The following is an 11,225-nucleotide window of genomic DNA, read 5'->3' as shown; positions in this document are numbered from 1 at the left end:
CGTTGCTGTTTTTGCTGCAAACAACAGAATCCCAGCTCAACAACGTAAATAGTAATGATATTTCACTGATGAGTAGTAGCGATTCTATTGCATGATGATAAAAATATCTAGAGTAAACTTGTGAGTCATTATAGGACTCCCTAGTCTGCCCTGGCTCCTTTTTTTTAATAGAGTTAGAAACTTGAAAAAGAAATTAAAACTGGTAAGAATGCAAGTGAACAAAATATATTTTACATTGCTTGATTGGTAAGGCATCTAACCACATACAAGAAACTCAAGGAAGGTATGGCTAATCGGACTCGTCATTGGATTCATGTGGCTTATTTTCATCTTCACTTGCTTCACCCACTTCCCGTTCATAGTCCATATCTTCCTTTTCCTCTTCCTCTTCATCCTACATACATGAAAACAAGAGTAAGGAAAGTATAAAACATTAAAATACAAAAAATAGATTACAAAAGGGCTTATGTGTTTTTTTTCTGGTCAGGTTGATGGACTTGTTCAAACACACACCCTACATAATCATCAAAGCCCATAATTGCGGATTGGGAGCTCTATTGATGTCAATAAGCCCCACCCTTTTTTTATTATTTTTCATAGAATATATTTTAGTCTAAGATCAAAGATGTAATCCACCACTATATTCCACAAGCAGTGATATCATCCCAAAAGTGTATGCAAGTCATATTGAGTTTACCTCTCATGGCTATATAAGCACTATGTACAAGATCATTTGACAATGCAATCATATCCTCGTGCCGGGGGGGGGAGGAGGGGTCACTCATAAATATGTAAGCATAGCATCATGGTTCAGTAGAGGGGATTTTCAAATCGCTTTTCTAAACATTTTTTACATTCAATAAAGGTACCATTTAAAGGAAAAATTCATAGGTTGAATAGAAAAAGGGTATGTTTTATTCATGAAAAATTCATAGGTGGGGAGTTTTTAAAATAGGCCTTGAACCCACGTGATACAGAGGGTTTACTTATAGTGAACCCCCCGAGATCATATCTATGTTCTAGGATGAATGCCTCACTTGTATTCCCACCTTAATTTCTAATATGGTATTAGAACATAGGTTCTTATTACCTTTAGACTTCTACTTTAGAGCTTTCTAGAGAATAGGCCTTTTATTACCTTTAGACTTCTAGAGCATAGGCCCTTATTACCTTTATACTTCTATTTTGGACCTTCTAGCTTGGAGTTTTCTAGCTATTATCTTTTTGGAGTTTTCTATCTATTTTCCTTTTGGAGCATCCAACCATTTCCAGGTTTGGAGTTTTTAATTCATTTTGTTTTTGGAGATTTGGAGTTTTCTATTCATTTGCTTTTGGACCTTCCCCCAAGACGTATTTTTCCTATTTTCTTTTTGCACCACCCCTTGAACTCTAGGATTCCATAGCTTTAGCATGGCACACTACGTTGGCTCCCCATTTTCTCTCTCTCATCTTGATTGTTAGGGCTATTACTCACCTCTACTTGTCCATGTGAGAGTGTAGAAAGTCTTCATAACTCTCCACATGTAGGTTGTCCGATCCAAATTTATCACTCTCCTCTATTGTAGGCTATGCACAAAACTCATCTCTCCTATTTGAGTTTTCTTCAGCTATCAAACTGCCCAAATCACAATTTTCACCTCGTCTAATACAACGGATCTATTTAGCTAACCTTTGCTTGAATTGGAGAGAGAGAGAGAGAGAATTTTGCATATCCGAGAAGCTTCTCTTTGTGGGTTCTTTCATACAGATCATGCTAATCTATAAAGCTATGTGAAATCACTCTACTTGGGATTGGCCCATTATTTCCATTATGCTAGTGTTGTGATCTGATGGGAAATTAGTGTAGTAAAGATGCCAAAACCACGAGCCCTGTTAATAGTGGCACCAATACTTCTATTGTAGTTACATCCCCAAAGACCTACAACAGTTCATAGGCAAGGGGGATGGCAGCATGTTTTCAGGTTATATCAATGAGCATACCCTCATGCCTTCAAGGCCAGAACAAGGAATGATAATAGCAATCAAGAAGCTGAAATTGGAAGGAATGCAAGGCCACAAAGAATGGTTGGCAGAGGTACACTTTTTGGGTTCCCTTCATCGTCCTAATCTTGTGAAGTTTATTGGCTTCTATGCCGAGGAGAGCAATTGATTGCTATTTTATGAGTACAAGCCTTGAGGCAGCTTAGAAAATCACCTTTTTCGCAGACAAAATCCACTTTTGTGGCAATAGGTGGTATTGAATACTTTGATGATTCTTTTGTGGCAATAGGTGGTTTTTGCATTATAAGCCTTTTTTTTAAATCCATTACGTTGAGTATTGTAAGATAAGAGTACACACACCCTATTGTTATAAAAAGCGGGGGGCGACTGCAGGGGGTGGTCTATCTCATTGTTTCAAGGAGGATAGTTGTAGGCTAAATCCATGTATCAAGTGTATTTAACAATTTTGGCTTAAAGGGGGGTTTGTTGGCAATAAGCCGAACTTGTAGTCTCTAGCTAAGTTTTTAGTTATTTTGCATAAAGATGTAATCCACCACCAAATTTCATAAGCAGTGATGTCATCCCAAAAATGTATCCAATCATATTAAGTGTACCTCTCATGGCTATATAAGTACTATGTACAAGATCATCTGAGAATGCAATCATATCCTTTTTTAAACATGAATGCCTCACTTACATTCATGCGTTAATTTCTAATATCTATACCCATAAATTTACTCTTCTTTTGTTGGGTCATGCCCAATAACCTCCCTCTATAAGAAATAACTAGTTAAAGGGAGAAAAATAGTTTAAAACCAAATTAGATTAAATAAATTGAAATAGTAAAATAGATACTTACAAAGCGAGCAGTAAAGTAGGATTTTCCTTGTGAGCCAAAGTGTGATGCTCCTCGCATCTGTAGTCGTGAAGCACTTGTTGAAAAGCACCTAGATGCTTCCGCACAAAGCTCTGCACGTGCCTCCACTCCTCTTGTGAGAAAAAGCATGGCTTCTCCATGTTGTTCTTCGGTGATCTCTAAATTTTCTCTCTCCTATTAGAGAGAAAATTATTTATCCTCTTATTCATCCAATCATACGAGAAGGCAAGGCTTTGATGTGAAACAAACTCAGTATTGAGAACATCAATAACATATTGTTTTGATAGCTCATCTTGTGATTTTCACTTCTTAAAGGAGTTTATGAACTCCAAGTTAGCAAGGACATGCATACGGTTAATGACTTGCTTCCCTCTAGCATCTATCAAGAGGGCCCCATCAGCATCTACATTATATGGTAAGGTTCGTGGATCAAGTTGTGGGATGGCTCAAAATGAGCGGATGATGAATCCCTGCATTGGGGAGATGACTTGGGAGACTTAGTGCTTCTTTTTCCAAAGCAAAAGCATCCTTCTCCCTCCCCCCCACTACTATGTTTATAAGACTACTAGACCCCTTCCCCATCCAAACTCCCTACAATGTCATGGTGGTGAAGATGGATGTGAGGGATCGAGGTTGGGTCTAGTCAAGGTTGGTGGTGTAGGATCATCTCACAACCATAGCATGATGGGCTTACACTACTTGGACCTACCCTTGTCAATAGAGTGGATTGTCTCAAAGAAAACTGGCCATATGGGGTAAATCCAAGTGTTTGAATAACAAAAATGAATTATAAAAGAAAGTCTACCAAAAATGAGTAAATTCTCACATAAGATGAAGAGTTGACTAGTACTGGCACTTAATAGTATAAAAATAAAAATTTTGATACCTCAGGAGGGTGAGTGGAGCTCAGAAGGAGGCGCCTCGAATCTCCATCAATACCTACATTTTTAATTCAAAAAAAAGAGATATTTCATCTCACCTCTTCCAAACTAGATCAGAAAAATGGGTTTAACTAGTCCAAAGCTTGTCCAAATTGGATCAAACTGAAGCTCGAAGCCTCTAGATCCCAATTGGACTTGGTTGGTGGCCTCCCTCACGTGTAAATAGACCCCCATTCCTTTGTATTTTCATCTTAGTGTATTAACATGCTAGAGTAATTTTTATTTTAGTATAATTCTATTATCCCTCTATACCTCTCCATTGTGAAGCTTTGGTGCTTCACTAAACCTCTTCTTCTCTTGAAGATTACCCTCTTTTCTTGGTGTCCAAGCCTCTTCCTTGAGGGCTACACATCTTTCTCAAGGTAAAGAATTAATAAAACCAAGGGTAAGCCTAAACAATGAAGTTTATTCTCTCTTTTTGATATTAATCTTCTTCCTAACCTCCCTCATGCTTGGAAAGTATTTTATTTCATGGTTTTCCTCTTAAATCCTTGTTGTTATATGAATTAATGTTTATGTTTATGCTTAGGATTAGGCATAAACTAATTTTTATGTTAAAAGTGTTATTTTGAGCATTCTCATTTTATAGAAAATGCGGGGAAGTTATGGCAAAATTTTATCATTAGAAAATGAAGGTTTATGCATAATGATTTTTAAGCATTCTCATTTCATAGAAAATGTGGGAAAGCTATGGCAAAAATGTTATCATTAGAAAATGAATTTAAATTTATGCATAATAAATTCTATGCCAAAAGTGGAGTTTTGAGCATTATTCATTTTAGAAATTATGAGAAGGTTATGTACAATTCTACTCTAATTTTCAAATGGGATTATGAATATAATTTATTTAGATAAAAATAAATTAGCATGTGTGCATAAATATTTTATGCTAAAAGAGGAATTTTCATGATATTTAATTTTGGAAAAAACAAGAAAAGAATGTGAAAATATTCATAGGAATGCATCGAGAAAACATGGATAAATTTTAACCACAAAGAGGAATCATGAACATATTTAACTTTTGGAATTATGAAGTATACATTTAGATTCTCGAAAATAAGAATCTTGGATATATCCGAAATAGGAAAAGGATTTCTCAGAACAAGACCAGAAACATGCTTAGTTAGATGAATGTAAATACTTGTGAGTGACTTATTCCTAGATTCCCTACGAAAGGAATTTGGAATTCTTGAAAGGACCGAGGATCCAAAAGAGAAAGAAAATTTAGACTTAATTGAATTGAGTCGAGAAAAAGTTACCTTTAATTGAACCAAGTAATGGCTGAGACTTATAAAGTTTTGTTAGTATGAAAAGTAGAGTAACTGTATTCTTAACTTGGTTGATTATGAAACAAAAATTATGATAACTAGATCAAGGAAAGTTGATCATCAAACCTCATTCGCTAAAAGCAAAAAGTGACCATCTTGTTTGTGGAAATTGGATAGCCTAGTAATCAAATTTGTTGATATGAGTCTATGACATTATTAGGACAATCCTAGTGGTCATGGAGTAACTGATGCATTAGCACTGAAGCATTGAATGTTGAAAAAGGATAGAGAAGAAGAAGAAGAAAGTGTCACGCATGGATGTCATTGATGCATTAGCACCAAGTGCTGAAAAGAAAGAGTGAATGAACTATGCACTGCAGTTATGACCTTCTATACATGAGGATACATGTTAGTGGATAGGTGGCACTGAATCAAAGCAACAATCATTAACATCATCTGCAATGGATTGGTTTGCGAGAATACTTCACATGCTTGGGTTGACATGTTGGATGGCCGTGTAATAAGAGCTTGTGCTGATTTTGTTGACACAACACCCCTTCAAGGCTAGAGAAGCGGATTTTACCAATGTAGTTATCGTTTTGCTAAGCTTCTAAATATCACAGGAAACATGAGTGTAATCGTTCTCTTTCAAGAACATAAATAGGCACTTCCTCGAGGGGAAAAAAAACAGATGTAACTTATTACACCATCTACGTATGTTGCGATGGTGTAAGAAAATAGGGCTATCACATTGTAATGTAATACTCATCTCTCTGGGCAAATCCAAGAAACTAGGGATTTTCAATCCATAATAATAATATATACTTACACGCTCGGTGGATGTGTGCAGACTCCTGAGAAAGCACATGGATCCGCCAAGGCAGTCAAGAAGGACTCGCTCCGAAAGAAGAAGTAGCCAACAGAGAACCCAAGGACGACGGCGATGAAGACGCCGGCGTTGAAGGACATGACGGCTAGCATGAGGAGGTAGGCGATGACGACGCTGACACCAAAGAGAGCAGAATCGAGTAGCTTTATGGTGAATGCGAGAAAGACTTCTCTGTCATCTAGCAAGGGGGCCTGCGCATCAGAATCATAGAATGGATGTTGTAAAGAAGCTGCTACGGCGGGAAGAGAAGCCCTCAAGCTTGCAAGATACTCGTAGAAGACAGAGCCGATGAAGAGGGCAAGCAGCGAGAGGGTGTAGTCGCCCCATGTGGAGGTCTTCCAGCTGTCGAGGAGAATAGTGGCCTCTATGCCCCAGTAGAAGGTAATGTGCATCATCTTGACCCTTGTTGCGTTTCAAAGCCTGCTCCAGAAAGCTGTGCACCCGCGCGCGCATAATAAACAAGAACAATTCTATTTATACACATAATATATATAGGGCATTAAGAGAACAATTTTACTTTTCCGTATATATAGTAACTTCTGCTCAAAGCATACCGTTGCTCTATTTAGACGTGTCCATGGACACGATTGCACCAATCATAAAGTACCCCTACGATTAAGTAATTTAATAACTGGGATAGTGGTTGTCAAGTTGAACGTGCAAATTTTAGGCACACGATTTTTTTTAGTAATGAACACGTACACACAGAACTAAAACATTTAGCCAATGAATAGTGAGATCTAGTTTTGTCCTTGCACTCATGGCAGACTATGGACAACATTTACGGGTAACGGTAGGAGCTTTATTACACTTATCCTAACAGAAACACATCGTAAGGAATTTTATTACACTTATCCTTTTATTATGAAAATAAGTATTACACTTGTCCTTGCGGAAGCACTTTATTATGAAAACAAGTATAACACTTCTCTTTACGGAAGCACTTGTAGGAGCTTTGTTACGCTTATCCTTTTCAGAAGCACTTGTAGGAGCTTTATTATAATTATCCTTTACGAAAATACTTGTAGGAGCTAAATTACACATGCCCTTATGGAAGCCCTTGTAGGAGCTTTATCACACGTGTCCTTAAGGAAGAACTTGTAGGAGGTCCTTTAAGGAAGCACTTGTAGGCGCTTGATTACATTTGTCCTTATAAAAGCACTTGTAGGCGCTTGATTACACTTGTCCTTATAAAAGCACTTTATGATAAAAACAAGTAGTACATGCTAGGCTTTAGGCTAGGTTTCAACCAAAGGCTCGTCTCTTGGATATTCCACCTATGCATGAGAAAAAATTCTATCATTTTCTCTAGGTCATACACCCCCTAATGTAAGCATCTCCTTGGTTTAATAAATCTTCTCCTTATGACTACCTATTATGATTAGATCGAGAAAATGCCCACACACCTCCCTTATTAAGAAAAATATACAAGTTTGCATTTCATGAAGGGATTTCAATGAGACTAGTACCTTTAAAAATATACAAGTTTGCATTTGAGGGGTTTTGGAATACCTTCAAAAAAAGGAGTCAATCCCCTTTTTTAGGTCATATAACACCAAGTTTCATAACCTAGAAACTTCGTGTTTTGAATTCAGGAAATGAATCTAGGGGGCTTCTCCACATATATCCCCTCATTGAGGTCTCCATTCAATAAGGTGGATTTCACATTTGTCTTGAACGTAGGCCACTTTTTCTAGGCTACCAATGCCAAAACCAAGCCAAGTCATGCAAGTTCTAGGGGCAAAAGTATCCTGAAATCAAAACCTTCCATTTGTAAAAACCCTTGGCCATAAGACAAACCTTGTACTTTTCTCAGGTGCCATTGGATATGTACTTAGCCTTATAGGCCCAGCTGATGCTAATAACCTTAAATTGTCAAGGCATTTCCATAAGGCCCTACAAGTGTGCTATTGAAGAATGGAGTCATGTCTCCCATGAAAACAAAGTGGGATCCTACACCTCGGGGGATTCACTAGACTAATTTTTCATGAATAAAACATATCATTTTTCTATTCAACCTATGAATACCTCCTTAAATGGTACCCTTTTGTATGTTAAAAAGTGTAAAAAAGGGATTTAAAAAATAACTTTTATTGAACCCACATGCTACGCTTACATATTTATGAGTGACCCCCCCAAAAAAAATCCTAGACTTTAAGATTTGACAAAAATTTTCTAATCCCTTACCTACTCCTCCAATCTTCTAGATTTTTTAACATTAGGTGCCACCTCATCAATGATAGGATGGTGGTGTTGCTCCATCCAAAAGTTCTAAGTACCACCTAGGGAATAGCTTATCCTTACTATTAGGGAATAGCCTATCCTTACCCTTTCATGGCACTATGGAATCTCCTTACTCATATGATTCCACTTTAAGTGGGATTGATACAATGGAGTGTGTCTTGAGGTTGGTGTGGTGGTGTAATTTCTTAGATTTTTTTTCTTGGTTCTAGGCGAAGGAAGTATCTTCCTTCACCTATTGAGACTCCTCATAAAATTGGACATATTATCTCACTTGCTCCCTCTAACCTCAAGGGGCAAGCTTTTTCCTCCATATCATAACCTAGAAAAATGGAATTTTGGCTCTTTAGATCCAAATTTTGCATGTCTATACCAATAGTTACATGCATGTAGCAATCCTAACTAAAGACTTTAAAATGAGAAAATAGAAGGCTTATTAACCTTTTAGGATTCTTGTGGATTCTTATTGTCCATCGCCTTTATTACACTTCTATTAAAGATGTAACTATTGTGTTAGCATTTAGCCTAAAAAGAATTTGGAAGACCCTTTTAGGCCCTCTTAACATTTTAGGCTTCTTGTGGATTCTTATCATCCATCACCTTTATTGCACTTCTATATTAAGGATGTAACTAATATTTGGCATTTAGCCTAAAAGAATTTGGAAGACCCTTCTTTTTTCTCATACTTAAAGCCATCTCAATAATTGTCCTTTTTTTGTATTTGGCAACTTCATTTTTTTATGTAGTATAATCCTTGGTAAGTTATCATTATGAACATACATTCTTTAAACTTGACAAAAGCCTAAAAGAATTTGGAAGACCCTTCTTTTTAGCCATCTTGATAATTGTCCTATTTTTATGTTTGGTAACTCCATTTTCCTATGTAGTATGATCCTTGGTAAGTTATCACTCTATGAACATACATTCTTTAAACTCGTCAAAAGCCTATGATTTTTTCTTGAAGAGATAAGAAGTAGAAATAACCTCCTAGATGAAATGTAAACTTTATATCAAACTCTTGAGATAAGGGTTGTTGATGCTACTTGCCTATCACACAAGGTTTATGAATTTTTGGTGCGTTAACAACTTAAGGACAATCTAATTCCTTTCCCCTCCTCTACATCCACAAACTTTGTATCTTCCCATAGAGGTCTTGTTGAATGAATTGTAGATGAAATGTAAACTTTATATCAAACTCTTAAGGGAAGGGTTGGTGATGCTACTTCCCTGTCACACAAGGTTCATGATTTTTTGGTGCATTAGTAACTTGAGGACAATGTGAAATTTATATCGAACTCTTGAGGGAAGGGTTGTTAATGTTACTTGCCTATCACATAAGGTTCATGAATTGTTTGGTGTGTTAGCAACTTGAGGACAATCTAAAACTTTTATCCTCCTCTACATCTACAAAAGAGTTTAAAGATTAAGATGGCTATAAGACCCATGTTGTAGCTCCTACATTGTCTCGGGATATAAGCACTCAAAGCACATATAAGTTGTTTCTTCTAATACCCCATCCCACAACATTGTCTTGATAAGACTCATGCTATAACCTGCTATCTCCTACATTGGTGTGGGCTACAAGAGTTAGAAGATCATATAGGTTATTTCTTTTAATGCCCCATCACCCTGTCCCACAATATTATTTTGACAAGGCTCATGCCACAACCTACTAGCTCCTACATTGGCTTAGGTTACAAGAAGACCATATTAGGGAGTTTGGGAAGATCCCATTACTTTGGAAATTTTCTTTTCAATATACTTTTTGGTTTATCTTTAGCATACCAGATCCAAATTTGTCAAAGAATGTGGATGTAGTTCACCTACTCCTTAAGAGATTTCCAATGATATGCTGAGTGAGCTGGTTTTGACAAAGCTTAAAAGGGTTCACCGTGCCCCCATTGTTTTTATCTTTCACTATGGGAGTTGGGATTTTACCAAACTTCCTAACATGTTTGTCAAGATTTAAAAGCTTATTTAGGTTGTTTCTTATAATGGCCCCCATGCCACATCCATGATTACTTTCTCTTCTTTGTTTAAGAGAACCTACACACCACCGATGTGGTTGTTCCCACCCCCCCTCCCCTATATGAGATAGCCTTCTCCTCAAAGAGCGGCCAACCGGAGGAGAAGCTTTTTGATTTGGTTTGATCTAGGAGAGAGAAGAGATAAAAATATCACAATTTTTATGAATTAAAAACTCATCCACACGTGTGAAATAGGCGCCTCCTTGAAGTCTCCCCCCTCCTTATTACCAAGGTGTCAAGAATGTATCATTATACCAAAATATCTCATTTTTTAAGTAATATCTCGTAGTTTTTAACTAATAAACCCTGTACTCGGTAACTCTTCATCTTATGTAAGCATTTACTCATTTCTGGGTATTTTCTTTTGTTCTTTGGATTTATCTCCTCCCCACACTTGGATTAATCTTATTGGTATAATAATACATTAGCATTTGCCAAATGTCCATTCATGAACAATGTCCCAAGTATTGACAACCACAAGCATTCACTTGCCAATGCAACTCTCATACTTTGATCACCTCCAAGTGTCCCGCGACATGCCCAATCAAGTGTTCCACGACATGCCCAATCAAGTATCATTTGGCTTCCATATCTTGCATGCTTGCAATATAGCCAAGCTGTGTGTTAAAGGAGCGCTTTATGCTTGCCGATATCCTGGCCAAGCCTTCCTATCTTTGTACCTAGTCAGAATCTAGGCACAAGTTGGGGCCATGTCTTCACGTCTAATGTACCTAATCCCCCTCCTTGTTGCTTTTCCAAAAGCACTCACAACAAGGCGAGTTTATGCCATGATCCCCCCGGGCCTCTCCTCGAATGCCCGAGGTACCCTCACAAGCATACTAGATGCTAGGAAATTGAAGCGCGAGTACAAAGTGAAGTTTATGTGGATGTAGGTTCAAAAGAGAAGGTAGGAGCACTTTCATTGTGTTTAGCATGTTGCGTGCTACTAACATTTTATCAATTTACAATGAGCATTTTCTCGTGCTTCCATCCAATCATCAT

At 37.3% G+C, this 11,225-nt stretch overlaps 1 protein-coding gene across 1 annotated transcript; it reads right to left on the bottom strand.

Moving 5' to 3' along the window:
• Nucleotides 1–289: 289 nt before the first annotated feature.
• Nucleotides 290–6,350, bottom strand: LOC147619849 (copper transporter 5.1-like). Its single transcript, XM_086772565.1, has 2 exons — nt 5,919–6,350; nt 290–394 (listed from the first exon to the last, which is right to left on the bottom strand). The coding sequence occupies exons 1-2, from the start codon at nt 6,348–6,350 to the stop codon at nt 290–292; spliced, it is 537 nt and encodes a 178-aa protein (XP_086628691.1).
• Nucleotides 6,351–11,225: the final 4,875 nt, after the last annotated feature.

Source organism: Cibotium barometz, chromosome 32 (genome assembly GCF_041138505.1).
Source record: "Cibotium barometz isolate CiBa-2024 chromosome 32, ASM4113850v1, whole genome shotgun sequence".
NCBI classification, from domain to species: domain Eukaryota; kingdom Viridiplantae; phylum Streptophyta; class Polypodiopsida; order Cyatheales; family Cibotiaceae; genus Cibotium; species Cibotium barometz.
This window is presented reverse-complemented; position numbering and strand designations above follow the sequence as displayed.